At 24.6% G+C, this 15754-nt stretch overlaps 2 protein-coding genes across 3 annotated transcripts in view; one reads left to right on the top strand and one right to left on the bottom strand.

Annotated features, from left to right (window-relative positions):
• The window catches only part of LOC117174826 (cytochrome c1, heme protein, mitochondrial), a 39905-nt gene extending 37827 nt beyond the window's left edge, over positions 1 to 2078 (top strand). The window contains exon 8 of the mRNA XM_033364203.1: positions 1672 to 2078. Within this exon, the coding sequence (XP_033220094.1) occupies positions 1672 to 1782 (111 nt within the window). The 3' untranslated portion in view covers positions 1783 to 2078. The remainder of the gene's footprint in view (positions 1 to 1671) is intronic.
• Positions 2079 to 14197: 12119 nt separating this feature from the next.
• The window catches only part of LOC117174584 (ubiquitin-conjugating enzyme E2 variant 2), a 17124-nt gene continuing 15567 nt past the window's right edge, over positions 14198 to 15754 (bottom strand). Inside the window, exon 5 of one of the 2 annotated variants that reach the window (XM_033363813.1) lies at positions 14198 to 15572. In XM_033363813.1, the coding sequence (XP_033219704.1) occupies positions 15432 to 15572 (141 nt within the window). In that variant the 3' untranslated portion in view covers positions 14198 to 15431. The remainder of the gene's footprint in view (positions 15573 to 15754) is intronic. The other variant, XM_033363814.1, reaches the window with a different exon arrangement.

Genomic DNA, 15754 nt, shown 5'->3' with positions numbered 1-15754 from the left:
CCCCCTGTTGGAAATTGAAAAATTTGTTTGTTGACCAGCCCTGTGCATCTGAAAACAAAATGGCGATCCCTTAGTGTCCTAAGTTGGTTAGTTTCTAATATCTTCAACGCGGCGCTAGTTGTCCCATCACTCCCTGTTTTTGCATTGTAAGCAATGGGAGCAGACCACTTTTAAAAATTTTTTGATAAACAAAATTTTATTTTCGTAAAAAAAAATATTGAAATGAAAAGAATGTTACACATTTTATATTTCTAAACAATTTTCCAAACGATGTATATAAATGCTAATGGAAAACATGAATTAAAACGTCACCCAATAAACTTGGTAAAGTGGAATATTAGATTTTAATTTGAATAAAAAGTTAAATATATTCCTTTTTATATCTGAAAACGCAGTAAATAATATTTATATCAATAAAATATATAAATAGTCTTGTGAAAAAAGTTTTAATAGTATACAAGTTCAAACTTAATATTTGAGGGTTTAGCGAGTACTTATACTATTGAATACAATGAGAAAAATGTAATTAAAATTGAATTAAATTTTTTTTCATGAACATATAGCATAAAAATATGTAAAGAACATTAAAAATAGTTTATGCAATAATTCAACTTGTTGAAAAAAACTATTTTTCAGAGAAACAAATATAAATTATAATGTTATAAAATGTCCAAGGTGTAAATATAATAAATGTTTTAACATCTTTGTTTTAAAGACTTAAAAGGATATAATGATAAAAAAACAATTAAAGAAATTTATTTTTTTATTTCTCACTGATTATTAAATAAAATGGTTTCAAATGTAAATTTAGTTCAATTCAATTAGAAATACATTATATCCATTATATATTCATAAGCGAGAGTATTCACATGGTAAGTTTAAGCTTAGTACTATTCAAATTTGATCTCCGGGGTTTTTTTGGATTCCATTAACAATATTGTTATTTTGTTTCCGACAATACAGTCTTTAGTGTTTATAGAAAATGATTGGAAAAGTATTTTGGAATGTTAAATGAGTAACATTGTTTCAATTTCAACATTTTTTTGCATGGAAATAACATTTTGTTTACTAAAAAATTAAAAAAGTGATTTAGTCCCATTGCTTTCTATGTAAAAACAGGGAGTGATGGGACAACTAGCGCCGCGCTGGAGATATTAGGAACTAATCAACTTAGGACAGTTGCGGGGTCAAGTTAAAATCGGAAATATGGAGAGATGCACAGGATTGTTGATAACTCGTTCGTTAGGTTAGGAAATACAATAATTTGAGAAAAAAATTCCAAAATTTGATTGAAAAAAATCGAAATAATTTTGTTATCTCTTTTGATTAAAAATGAAACTGTTTGATAAAAATGAATCTGTTTTGTTTGATGATTCGAATATTTTTGTGTGGAAAATTGGTCTTTTTTGGTTGAAATTGTTTTCAACTTAAAATACGAATCTTTTTTCGGTAAAAATATCAATTATTACATTCTTCGTTAAGAATTTTTTTATGTTTAAATTCACCTGTTTTTGATTTAAATAAAAAATATTTTGGTTGAGACATCGACCATTAAATTATATTCGTTGAAATTTTCTGTTGTTTTTGTTTTTCACGACAATAGTTATTGTTGTGATGACTGAAATTGGATGATAAATCGAGTTGAAAATCCTATTTAATTTTGTTTTCCAGGTGATTGGAGTGGGATCGGTTCTGTTAGTTTTGTGTTACTACCTCAAGAGACATAAGTGGTCTGTAATAAAAACCACCAAGCTAGCGTTCGTCCCCCCGAAAAAGAAGTAAAGGAATTGTGGAGACTAAGTCAATTCAACTGTTAGGTCAGAAAGGTTGCTTGGAACATTAGATATGTCCGGGTGCGAGCAGTAGTTTTTTATTTTAAAGAATTCGCAGCAGCAAAAAAATAATGAGAAAAAGAAAAGGATTGTTGGGGCCCGGAATCCAAGGTCCTCTCGACAATCTTTGATCTTTCTCAACAAGCCCAGCATTATCAACACGAAGTCATCTAATGAAATGTACATACATACGTCTGTAAGCAATGCCACCCATTGTCTTCTCAATTAAATCGTTAATTCACGTAATGTGCTTGACTTTTGGGTCTTTAGTCAGTCAATTTTCCTTAAGGCTACTTCCTATTCTGAAAGAGAAAATATTGAAATTAAATCTATTTTTCTAGATGGAAGTCCAATTTTGATTTTTAAAGGTATTTTGGGTTCTGCTTTTTGTGCAGAAAAGATAAAAATTTCATATTTATGAAACTAGCAATTTTCAGAGATGTGTGATTGTTTGGATTATTACTTTTTTCGGTTTGAAAATTGGAATAATTTGAATTGAAACCGGGAATTTTATGAGACCGGGGAAAACCGGGAAATGACAGTGAATTGATTTTTTGACCGGGAATTTTACAAATTTTCTAGAATAAAAATTTTGTCCGACTTTAATTCCAAACGTTTTTTAAATAATTTGTTAAATTGTGATTTTTATCAATTATTATATCATTTAGTTTAGAATGCTTAATTCGAAAATCTTTCATTTTTAAAATTTTCCATTTTAGATTTTTAATTTTTAAAAGCATGTATTTTAATTTAAAGATTTTTAAAATGCAATTTTAAAGGCTTAAAAAAATAGATGTTTTTAAAATCGAAGGTTTTTTTTTATAAAAAAGAGGGTGGCCGCCGGACCGGGAAACCGGAAATTTTACGAATTTTCAGAAGAAAAATCTGCCCAAGTTTGACTTAACAGTTTTTAAAATAATTAAAGTGCAGTTTTGAGGATTTAAACAAATAAAAATTAAAAGCATTTGAAGTTGAACATTTTTGATAAAAAACCGTTTTATTTTATCAACTGTAAATATAAATGAATGCATTATTGTTTTAATGGATCTGTACTCTAAGTTTAGAAATCTGAACAATAAGAATTAAAATTATTATATCATTTATTCCGATAATTTTATTTTTAAATAAGAATTTGTATGATTTATCAATCATATATTTTTAATTCAGAGTTTTAGGTTTCATTTATATTACATTTAATAAATAAATTTATTAATATATTATTTCTATTAATTTGTTCAGCTTTTAAAAAATGTAAACCTGCGTTTTACTATTTGCAATTTAAAAATTAATCCACAATAATATGGTCATAAATAAAGGTTTTTATTCAATTAAAAATATTGTGAGTCTAAATTATTTAATTTTTATCCCATTTAATTTGAATTTTCTTAATTTAGTAAAAGAATAAGTATTTCATATTTAGCAATATTTCATTGTTCATTTAAGACGAGTAAATTGAAACCAAATATTCAAAAGAATTTGAAACTGAATTTTTTTACGTAAAAAGCTTTGAATATTTAGATTTTAGGAATAACTTTTAAACTTTTAGCGTTACAATTTTAATTGTTCTATTTAAGAAGTGTTTAATTTATAAGTGAAATTGTTAAATTTTGAGGCATAAATAACAATTAAACACTTATTATTTGTAGAAAAAATTTGATTCATTTTAAGAGATAAATAGAGGTTTGGAAAAGATTCGAAATTAATTAAAAACTTGAAATTATTTCAATAATTTAAACAAAGTGTGTTAACATTTTTTTCAGAAGTTCTAAATATATTTTAAAATTAATCGAAAGTTTCCTAAAATTTTTTAAAATCCGGCAAATTAAATAAAATCTTCCATGTTCTTCTTTGATAATTTTTTTAATCTCTTAAAATCTTCTTAAACTTCCTGTTACAATAATTTTTCAAAGTGAAAAATCATTTTCAATTTTCCTAAGAATCTTAAGAAAATGTTTATTCTTTTGTACCTTCACAATTCTTAAAAAAATTCTACATTTTTCGTTTGAAATCTGCAAAAATCTAAATTTTCTTTTAAATTCAGCAGTAAGTATTTCAAGTTCTAAATTTGATTCGAATCTTTTTGAAACTTCTAAATATCTCTTAAAATTACTCTAATATTTTTACAAATAATAAGGGTTCTATTGTGATTTATTACTTCAAATTAAATTTTTTTATTTTGCAGGATTTTCTAAAAGTTATAGAAAAAATTCAATTTATTTTGAAATATATTTAAAAGTTCTGACAAAAAATAATAAAACTATTTTGAATTTATAAAAATTTAAAACCACTTAGATTTTTCAAGATTTTGATAAAAAATTCTAAAGCATTTAAAGGATGCCTAGGTTATTTAAAATAAAAATAATTTAACTTCTAATTTAAGAACTGTTAAGTTAAAAAAATTATTTTTTAATTTTTAATATATCTAGCTTAAAATTAATTAAAATAATATAATTTTGAAAATTTTTAAAGTTCATTGCTGGATTCTTTAATTTAGACTATTGAAAATGTTAACATGGATTTACATTTTTGGAAGAGCAATTTAAATAACTTTGAAATTCAAGGGTTCCGCTTTGAATGCTTTAATTTTTTGTTTATTGTTTATTACTTGATATGAAAAATTTTTTAGAATATAGTTTGATTTTTTAAATTTCATTGACCGTGAAAAATGTTTTCGAACCGGGAAAAAAACCTGAAAATGACCGGTAATTTTTTTCTTCCATTAATTAATAAATTGATTGATATTTCATAAAAATGGGATTTCTACCAAACAAACTAAAAATTCAAATGTTTAGATTTGAAGCTCAAGAAGACCAATTTTCAAAAAAAAAAGGACGAACTTTTAACAAAATATTTAAGTACATTTTAACACAAAAGTTAATTTTTAACCAAGACAAATTTTTTTTAACGAAATAGTTGCATTTATATTACAAAAGAGGAACTTTTAAGGAAGGGATAACTTTATACGAAAAATGGACTTTTGAATAAAATTGTTGAATTTTATACCTAAAAAGACAAGTTTTCTACGAAACAGTTGAAATTTCAAATAAAAAGATGAATTTTCAACAAAAAATTTCAGTTTTTAGACTAAAAACTCTAATTTTTTAGAAAACATGTTACATTTAAACCAGAAAATATAAAAGATTTAAAAACAAATGAATTTTCGATCAAATAGTTGAAATTTCAAAGAAAAGGGGTAAATTTTCAACAAAAAGGTTGATTTTTTTGCTACAAAAAGTTCAATTTTAAACCTAAAAAGATGATTTCATATCCTCGGAAAAACCGGAATTTTTCCAAAAACGTGCTTAATTTTTAAAAATTGTAATCTAAGTTTAAATAACAATAATTCTTCATTTGTAAAAGTAACTTTATATTACTGTATTTAACGATTTTGTCGAAAACTCTGTTTTTTCTTTTAGTTTGAAATTAATTTTCAACTGTAAATTGAACAATTTAATTTTTGTTGTAAATTGATCGTTTTCAGTTGAAACTCGTTCAATCAATCCTTCCCTATAATCTGCACTTTTTTCTTTTGAATTGTCGGCACTTTTCTTATTTCAGGAATTTTCTACTTTGTCTTTTTATTTTATTTAAAACATCTCCAAAAATAATCTGGAAGATATTAAAACATTTTTTTAGTCTTGCAGAATTAAATTTTTTATTAAGAAAATTGATTTATTTCAAAAGATATTTAAAAGTTTTGAAAAGATTCGAAAATAATCTAAATCTGAAGATTTCGAATTTCTTTTAATTAAGTGTACATTTCCACACCTTTTGAAAATAGGCTTTTAAAGGATTTTAAAAGTTTTCAAGAGAATAAAAAAAAATTCTGAAGATTCTTGAGAAAATTGCAAATAATAATTTCAAGAGAAAATTGAAAAAGATTTCAAAGAAAAAATGTTCAATTTTTCAAGATTAGTGAATTTTAGAAAAATTCAAGTATTTTTAAGAGATATTTAGAAGCCCTTAAAAGATGTAAAAATAATTAAAAACTTTAAAAAATTACAACAAATTTAAGCAAAATGTAGATTTTTTAAGAGTTTGAAAAAAATGTCAAATACTTTTTTTTGCTGAAGAATCAATTTCAAGAGAAAATCGATCAAGATTTCAAAAGATTTCCTAAACTTTCGAAAACGAATGTGGAAGCTTTTAGAGCAAAATTTTTCAATTTGGCAAGATTGCAACTTTTTTGAAAAAATTCAAATAACTTTAAGAGATATTCAAAAATGTCAAAAAGGTACGAAAATAATTTAGAACTTGAAAATATTTCGAAAAATTTAAAACAAAATGTAAATTTTTGAAGATTTCGAATAAAAAACTCGAAACATTTCAAGCATTTTTAAAAGTTTTCAGAAAATAAACAATATTTCTTTAAATTCTTAGTAAAATTTCTTATGATTTTTTATTCTTTGTCTTAAGATTTGTGGACAAATTTTCAATAATTTTTTTTTCAAAGGATACTTAAAAAAAGTTAGAAACTAAAATAGATTTTGAAGAATAAATAAAAGTTGAACAATTATTACTTTAGAAAAAATTTGATTAGTTTAAAATATATTTAGAAGTGTTGAAGAGATTCAAAAATAATTGAAAATTTGGAATTATTCCAAAAGTTTTTTAATAATATATATATGTTTGAAGATCTTTAAATAAGATTTTGATGTTTTTAAATTATTTTTTAAATAACTGCCCAAAATTTTTATTTGTTTATCTAAACTGTTCATAAGCATTTAAATTGTTATATTTCGCCAATTATTATCGAAGATATATTATTTTTAGTAAGATTTGCAATAATTGAAAAAAGTAAGGGAAATACAACCTTGAAAATACGTAAAATTAAAATATATTTTGTTACAAAACATTATTTACAATAATGGTTATTTTTAACTTTTCAATTATTTTTGTGATTAAACCTCATTCTGATATCAATATGATTTTTATTCATATTAATTGAATTATTCAGTAAAAATTTGACTTTTAACCCCGAAAATATAAGAGGTAAAAAAAGATGAATTTTTGATTAAATAGTTGAAATTCTAAGCAAAAGGGGTGAATTTTTAACAAAAATGTTGATTTTTTTGTTACAAAATGTTCAATTTTAAACCTAAAAAGATGATTCAATCTAATGGTCGAATTTAAAGAGAAAAATATTAAACTTTAACCAAAAACAAGTGGAGTGTCAATCAAATAAGTGACATTTCAACCAAAAATACAAATTTTGAACAAGAGTTTAGTTTTGAAGCTAAAAAGTCCAATTTTGTTCAGAAAAAAATTTAACTTTTAACCCCGAAATAATTGGATTGTTAACCAAAGAATTAATTTAAAAAATAGTCTAATATTCAACAAAATTACCTTTTCAACATCGTAATTTAATTTTGAAACAAGTAGTTGCATTTAAAAAAAAAGATGAATTTACAGTCAAAAATTCAATAATGCAATTTTCAACTGAAAACGTTCAATTTTTCACCAAAAATGGAATAGTTAAGTTTTGAGCTAAAAAATTAATTTTTATCTAAAAGAGAAAAACGTATTTTCAATCAAATAGTTCTATCTTCCGATAGTAAAATGATTTTTTAACAAAGTAATACAACAAAGACGAATTTTCAACAAAACAACTAAAATTTTAAGCAAGAAAATAATTCTGAACCGAAAATATAATAGTAAACCGTTCAATCCAAAAGGACAAATTTTTTATTCAAAAAGATACTTTTTAGTTAAAAAGGATTACCTTTCAAACCAAAAATAGTTCGATTTTTTTATTGGATTCTATTAATTCAGTTCGCATTTACGTCAAGAAAAAACAAAAAAAGGCAAAGTTTCTTTAAAACAAGGGGAAATCTATTAAAAATAAAATTTTTTTTCTCTCTTTTCCTATGCCAAACCAAATGAATTTTTAAAGAAATATTAAAAATTCCACGAAAAAATATCAATTTTTATCAAAAAATGGAACAGTTACACTTTCAGTCGAAAAAATTAATTTTCAGAAAATAACAAATGGATTTTCAACAATATATTTCAATTTTCAACCTAACTGATAAATTTTCAACTAAAAAGATGGATCTTTAACTGAAATAAATGAATTTTCAACCAAAAAAAATTAATTTGGAAGTTGAATTATCCGTTATAAAAATTACTTTCCACAAAAAAAACTAAATTTCCAAAAAAGAATTACATTTGATTTTAAACCAGAAAGATGAATTTCTAACTAGATTATTTTAAATCATGGTCAAAAAGATAAATTTTCAACCAAGAACATTAATTTCTACAAAAAAAGACGGATTTTAGAGTAAAAAAGATCAATTTCAACCAAAAGTTGAATAATTACATTTTTAGTCAAGAAAGTAATGTTCAACCAAAGAGATGAATTTTTAAATAAAATTATTAAATATTTAAATGGAATAATAGTTAAATTTTCAGTTTAAACAAAAAACTTTCTTTTCATCCGAAGAAAAACCAAGTTTTCAATCAAGTAGCTCATTTTTTCTACGAAAGGAATGAATTTTTAGTTATAATGATGAATCTTTAACAAAAAAATTAATTTGTAACAAAATACGTGAATTTTCAAAGAGATAGTCGAATGTTCAATTAAAAAAGACAATTCTTTATCCTAATTGTTGAATTTGAAACCAGGAATAATTAATTTTCAATTAAAAAAGGACCTGTTAAATTTTCAGTTAAAGAAATTAATTTTCAATTGAACTGATGTATTTTGAACTACAATCATGAATCTTAAACTGGAATACTAAAATTTCTTTACCAAAAAAAATGAATTTCCTACAAAAAAGACGAATTTTCTACCAAGTACATACATTTTCGAACAAATATTTAAATTTTTAATTTAAAAATTTAAAGTTTCAAAGAAAATTTAGTTGAATTTTCATTTCAAAAAATACATTTTTAACAAACAATAGAATAATTAAATTTTCGTAAACATTTTTTATTCATAACAAAAAACAGATTTTCAGAAAAATGGTTCATTTTCCAAGTGTTCGTTTAAAAAATTTATTTTTAATAAACATTTTCAGCCAGGGATGAATTTTCAAATAAATTTATCAATCTTTTCAAACAGAAAAAAGTTTTTTAATTAAAAAATGTTATATTCAAATGCTCAATAAAAATAAAAATGTATAAAATGGAAGTAGTTTTATAAATTATATGGAGTTCAAAGATTCAGATTTAATTCTAAAAATATATATCTACATTATAATTTCCAAGGCTCTATAAATTGAAAAATCAATCAATGAACTCTAAAATTTTCAAAATTATATTATTTTATGCAATTTGAAGCTAGAAACGTCAAAAATTGAAAAATTAATTTTTTTTAAACTGAACTCTTCTTACATTATTTTCATCTTAAATAGTTTAAACATCCTTGAAAAATTTTAAAATTATGAGAAATCTAAAAGTTGTTTTACATTTTTCAAATCGTTTTTGAAATTTTTCCGAACTTCTAAATAACTGTTAAAATGAATCGAATTTTTCCTAAGATTTTTAGAAAATCCTGCAAATTAAAAAAAATCCTTGAAATCTTCCAGATTCTTTTTTGACTATTTTGTTAATCTTTTTAAATATTATCTTAAAACAATTTTTTTAAATGAAAAATCATTTCCAATTTTCTTGGAAATCTCAAGAACATGTTTTTATTCTTTTGAAGCCCTGCTTTTAAAAAGCTTCTAAATTTTTTGTCTGAAATATGCAAAAATTTATATTTTATTTAAAATTAGGCTGTGGCTATTTGCACCGAAATTTCAGTACGAATAGCCGAATTTTGTCGGTACAAACACTTCCTAAAATTATTTGAATGAAATTTAAATATTTTAAATCAATCTTGAACCATTTAAAAACTTATAAATATTTTTTTAATTACTCCAATTATTTCTATAATAAATAAGTGTTCAATTCTTATTTATATATCAAAATTTAATAATTTCACTTACAAGTAAAAATTCTTTTGAGAAGATCAATTTATTAAAATTGTAACATTCAGAGCTTAAAAGTTCTTCAAAATTTTAACTATTCAAGGTTTTCCATGTAAAACAATTATGTTTCAATTTGTAAGATAAAGAGAAGAAGTGGATGGAATTCATAGAAATTCAAGGGAATTAAAAAAAAATCAAATGAATTTGAAAAACCTTAATTAAATTCAGTAACTTTGAAATAAGCTTAGAAAAATTCAAGGGAATTCAAATAATTTGATGAAATGCCTAAGAATTTAAGGTGAGTTTAATATACTTCAAGATCAATGAAATAAAAACGTTTAAAAATTCAAAAACATTTACTGAATTAAGTAGAATTGAGTGAATTTAGAAGGATTCAAGTAAATTAAAAAAATTCAAGAGAATTTCAAAGAATTTAAGGTGAATTCCAAAAAAATTTAAATCTCTTCAAATATTTGAAATCCTACTAATGTCTAACACAAACAGAGACTAATGACTAAAAAGCGATTCAAAATAATTCAAATGAATTGGATCAATTTGAAGAACAAAAAATATTGGATTGATTACAATAAATTTTGAGTGAATTTAGAGAAATTTTAAAGAATATAAAAGGATTTAGGCTAAATTAATAATAATTCAGGGCGAATTACAAATGAATTGTAAAAAATATTTGAAAATTTCTTTAAATCTTCGAAGCCCTAAGAAATGACTCACGTTCGGTGGAAATTTTTTGAAATCCATTCAAATATTAAAATCCTTTAACATTATTAAAACCCTTGGAAATCCCCTGAAATTGTTTAAATATCTTGAAAATGCCTTGGAATCTTTTAAAATACCCTAAAATATTTTAGTCTTTGAAAGACTTTAAACTACTGAATTATATAAAAAAATTTTTTTTAGAAATCTCTTAAAATATTTCGAACCCTTTGATATTTTTTGAAAGCCCTTGAAACTTTTTAAAGCACTTGAAAACGCCTGAGAATCTTTTACAATATCCAAAAGTATTTCAAACCCTTTTAAATCCCATTAAATTACTCAAATCAAAAGAAAATTTATTTATAATCTTTTAAAATAATCTAAATGATTTTAACCCTTAAAGGGCATACTGGGTGTAAAACACCCAGCGACTCATTTGCGCTTTAACAAAACGTACCAAATTCAAGAAAATGGAACATATGGCGCCAGATTAACAAATGACATGAAACCCTATTTTTCTATGTCATAATTTTGTTTTTTATCATTTTTATACGCAAAGTTCAATAAAATAGTTTAATCGGGCAAAGTACGGTATTTCATTTATCATTGAATTGAAGCTTTTATTTTTTGGTATAAGTACCGTTTCAAAAAGTTATGAGTTTTAGAGTGAAAGAAGTCATTTTTTAATTTTTTCCCTTAAAGGTTTTTTTAACTACTTTAAATTTCAAAAACTAGTATGAAACATTTTTCTCCTTAAACTAGATATATTAAACATCACTGATTGATTTTCTAGTAAGAAACTATCCAATAATGTTGGCATAACACACGTTTGAATAGCGTTGGGTATATAACACCCAGAATGCACTTTATGTAACTTGACAGAAGTGTGCCCTTTAAAGGTTAAATCCTTTAAACTCCTCTGGAACTTTTTGAACATCCTGAAATGAAATTAAACTTTTAAAAATAAAAAACAAAATACATGCAATTAAGTAGAAAAGAGTAAATTTATAGAAATTCAAGTGAATTAAAAAACTTCCAGTGAAGTCATAAAATTCAAGAGAATTCCAAAGAATTCAGGGTGAATTCCACATCTCTTCAAATCTTTAAAACTCTACGAAATACCTCACTTTTCATGAATAAATTCTTTGAAGTGCACTAAAATATTATAAAATTTCGTGATATTTTCTGAAATTATGGAAAATGTATTAAACTACATTGATAGTTTTTAAATCCCTTGAAATCATTGAAATCGTCGGAAATCTTATAAGATAACGTGAAATCTTTAAAAATATTCAGGGTCGCCGTTTTAATCGACGAAATAAATTCCCTGTCAATTCACGGTTCGCGAACATTTTTCACGGCCAATGAAATTAAAAAACGGAACACTAAAGCTACAAAATTTTCTACTTGAGGTAATAAAAACTTAACTTTAAATGAAAAATTCAAAGTGAAACTGTTAAATTTTTAACTTTAAAAATTTTTTAATAAAAAAATGTTGTATTCGAATGCTCAATAATTTACGCGTATAAAATAGAAGGTACTAACATTTTGAATATAAAAAAATACATATCCACATTATCATTTTCAATGCTCTAAATTAAAAAAATCAATCAATGAACTTTAAAATTTTCAAAATTATATAATTTTAAGGAATTTTAATTGAAAAACATTTTAACTGAACACTTCTCAAATGAGAAATTAAATTATTTTCTTTTTAAATAGTTTAAACACCCTTGGAAAGCTTTAAAATTTTATTTTAAAATCTTGAGAAATCTAGAAGTTATTTTAAATTTAAAATTATTTTACAAATTTTTGCAGAACTTCTAAATATTTGTCAAAATGAATTAAATTTTTTCTACAATTTTCAGAAAATCCTGCAAATTTTAAAACATTTCTTCACAATTTGGATGTATAAATAACAATTAAAATTTATTATTTGTAGGCGAAATATAAAACAAAATGTAGATTTTCACAGATTTCAAACAAAAAAATTCGATTCTTTTCAAGAATTGTGAAAGACTTCAAAAGAATAAAAACATTTTCTTAAGATTCCTAGGGAAAATAAAAATAATTTTTCGTTTTGAAAAATTATTTTAAGAGAATATTTAAAAAAATTTTCAAAAAAAATTCTGGAAGATTTTAAGAAACCTTTCTAAAATTTTCATGATAAATTTTTATCTTTTTAAAACCCCTAAACTTATCTTAAAATTACTCAGATTGTTTCTACAAATGTTTATTTGTAAATTATACATCAAAATTTAAAAATTTCAGTTACAAATTAAGCATTTTTCAAATACAACAATTAAAATTGTAACGTTCAAAGTTTCAAGACTCGTTGAAATTTTAACGATTCCAGGATTTCTATGTCAAACAATTTATTTAAAGATTCTTTACTTTTAAATATTTGGTTTCAATTTACTTGTGTTAAATAAAAATTCAAATATTGTTAAATATTGAATAATTAATCTTTCTTTTTTTAATTAAAAATTTCAAATAGAATATTTTAGACTGAAACAATATTTTAAATGTAATAAAATCCTTTAATTAAGAATTTATTATCATGAAGTTACTTTAAGTTTACTTTTTATTACTTAAAGTACAGATAAATTTAAAAAAAAATTATTTATTTATTAAATAAAAATGTTTTTTATCCAAAATTTTCAACATCAAAGGCTTTTATTTTTTATTTGTTCAAGTCTTAATAAAGCATTTAAAAATTCATTAAATTAAAAATGTGAGCTTAGAAATAAAATTGTTAAAATAAAAACATTTTGAATTATAGCATAATTGAAAAACATAAAAATTTAACTAGTTATTTAAAAACTCTTGAATTCGAAAGTGGACAGATTTTTTAATAAAAATTAATAAAATTCCCGTAAAAAAAATTCACTGTCATTTCCCGGTTTCCCGGTCCAGCGGCCACCTTGAATATTTTAAAATCTCATACGTCATGTAAAATCGTTGCATATCTTCAGACATTCTAGAAAATTCTTCATCCTATAATATTTCAAATGGTTTAAAATCATTTCGAAATAATGAAATTAATATTTTAAAAAATCCTTGGAATCTTTTAAAATTCCCTAAAATAACTAAATTAAAAACTTCTGAAAATTCCCGGTTGGCAAACATTTTCCCACTTGAATCAATAAAGAATAAACTACCAATTAAAGCACTCAAAATGGAACTTTGCATTTTAAAGTTTTTTAATTAAAAAATGTATTCAAATGCTCAATAAAAACAAAAATATATAAAATGGAAGTACTTTTATAAATTATTGAGAGTTCAAAGATTCAGATTTAATTCTAAAAAATATATATCTAAATTATAATTTAAGCGCTCTATAAATTAAAGAATCAATCAATGAACTTACAAATTTTCAAAATATTTTATTTTATGGAATTTTAAGTTAGAAAGGTCAAAAATTAAATTTTTTTAAACAGAACACTCCTTAAATTATTTTCATCTTAAATCAATTTAAACATTTTTTCCGAACTTCTAAGTATCTGTTAAAATTAATCGAATTTTTCCTAAGATTTTTAGAAAAGCTGTCTGTTAACTATTAAAAAAAAAACTTTTGAAATCGACGTTGGACTGGGTTTTCCCGGTCTCAAAAAACTCGACCGGAAATTAGAAATTCCCCCGCTGAATCATTATCGTCTGTCCGTCCTTTTAAGGCTCCATATGCCTCTCCGACTGAGTTTCCCAGGTAAATTGAATAAAAATCGTAGAAAATTTTATGTTTTAAATAATTTATTCGATTATAATTTTCTTTTAGCTAAAGTGTGTAACATAAAATTGGAACTCCGCCCTTGCACTGTATGAAACGTCCATCGGCAAAATGTGAACTTGCATAATTCATTCTTGGGTCGGGTTACTAAAGCGTAACTCGACGTGTACAGGTAACAATCGCATACAACGTTTACAAATCTACGTGTGTACTCTTGAGTTACCTCGCTATAAATCTATTGCCATCGATACGTCAACCATGAAGCATCAAGAAATGAAAAAAAAAAAATTAATAATAATTCGACTACCTTACCTATATTCTCGAAATGAAACTAAATGGTGATCAAGCCTACTGAAACGGACAAATGGAATGAAAAAGCACTCGATCTTATCTGATTATCATCAGACTATCTACCGGAAATGCTTCGGTATTGATGTGCCGTTGGTCGCAAAAACTCTATTAATATATGAATATGAACTGCGAAAAATTGCCAGTTCATTTCAATTTCTCGATAACTTGAGCACTATTTTTCTATATTGTGAGAGACTTTTTGCAAAAAGGGTTCAAAAACTTTATCATCCAAAAATTGAAACGCTCAATTCGCGTTCGACAAAAGGCCTTTCTTGGACGTGGTTTCAACCAACGATTAACAGATTGTGCTTTGTACACTCGTGAAAGCAAATTCATTCTCTACGACCCCCAAGGCGACGAAACAAGTCTAAGAATAGAAATTCATCTTGAAAATTCGACGAAAAATAGTTGGAATTAAATGGCAGACAATACAGGAGACAAAAGTTCCAGTTGAAAACAAACAAAAAAAAAGACATGTCAAGGCAAAAATCGTTCATACTGATTATTCCATTTTATTACAGTTCGCGTTTTTCAGTTCATCCAGTTTTAAAATACGACTTCTTGCTTTTATACCGATAAATTCGCTCTCGTTTGCTATTATAAGAAAAAAAAAAGAAAAAAACTTGCACGAAATATCTGATAAGGACTTAAGCGAAACTACGAAATAATACAACCAGCAGGGTTCATTGGAAAAATATTTCCGCAAAATAAGAACCTTGCAAGAAGCAGCAGTGTCCACCTTTTTTTTCTTTTTTATGTTTTTTGTTACTCGCTACTCGTAAAAGTGAGTATTCCCTTAACGTACATCGTCTCCGGGCACCAGTGCAATATTATTTTGGTACCTTAGTAAGGTTTTTCTTCCGCGCTGGGAAGAAAGAGGTTTACACGGTTAGGCTAAAAGGTGCTGCCCTCGGGCGGCTGAGAGAGTTTCATGTTTTCCTTGAGGGTCATCAGGCGACGGAGCTCCTGGAGAACAGTTTTGATCGTATACTCCCGTTGCCATTTGGCCAATACGGGCACACTACGATTATCCACCTAAAAAAATTCATAAACATTTTTTTCGTCTTCCTAGAGTGCTGACGAATTTTATATATTTTTTTTTCACTTAAGGGCACGCTCTTCGGTGACCACGTGACCAAAATAGTCCCCGGTTATGAACATTTTTTTTGGTGTTCACTGCGTCCACACGAATTGAGATATCGTGTTTAAACTTTGAC

The sequence above is a fragment of the Belonocnema kinseyi genome, chromosome 6 (genome assembly GCF_010883055.1).
Source record: "Belonocnema kinseyi isolate 2016_QV_RU_SX_M_011 chromosome 6, B_treatae_v1, whole genome shotgun sequence".
In the NCBI taxonomy this organism is placed as follows: domain Eukaryota; kingdom Metazoa; phylum Arthropoda; class Insecta; order Hymenoptera; family Cynipidae; genus Belonocnema; species Belonocnema kinseyi.
This window is presented reverse-complemented; position numbering and strand designations above follow the sequence as displayed.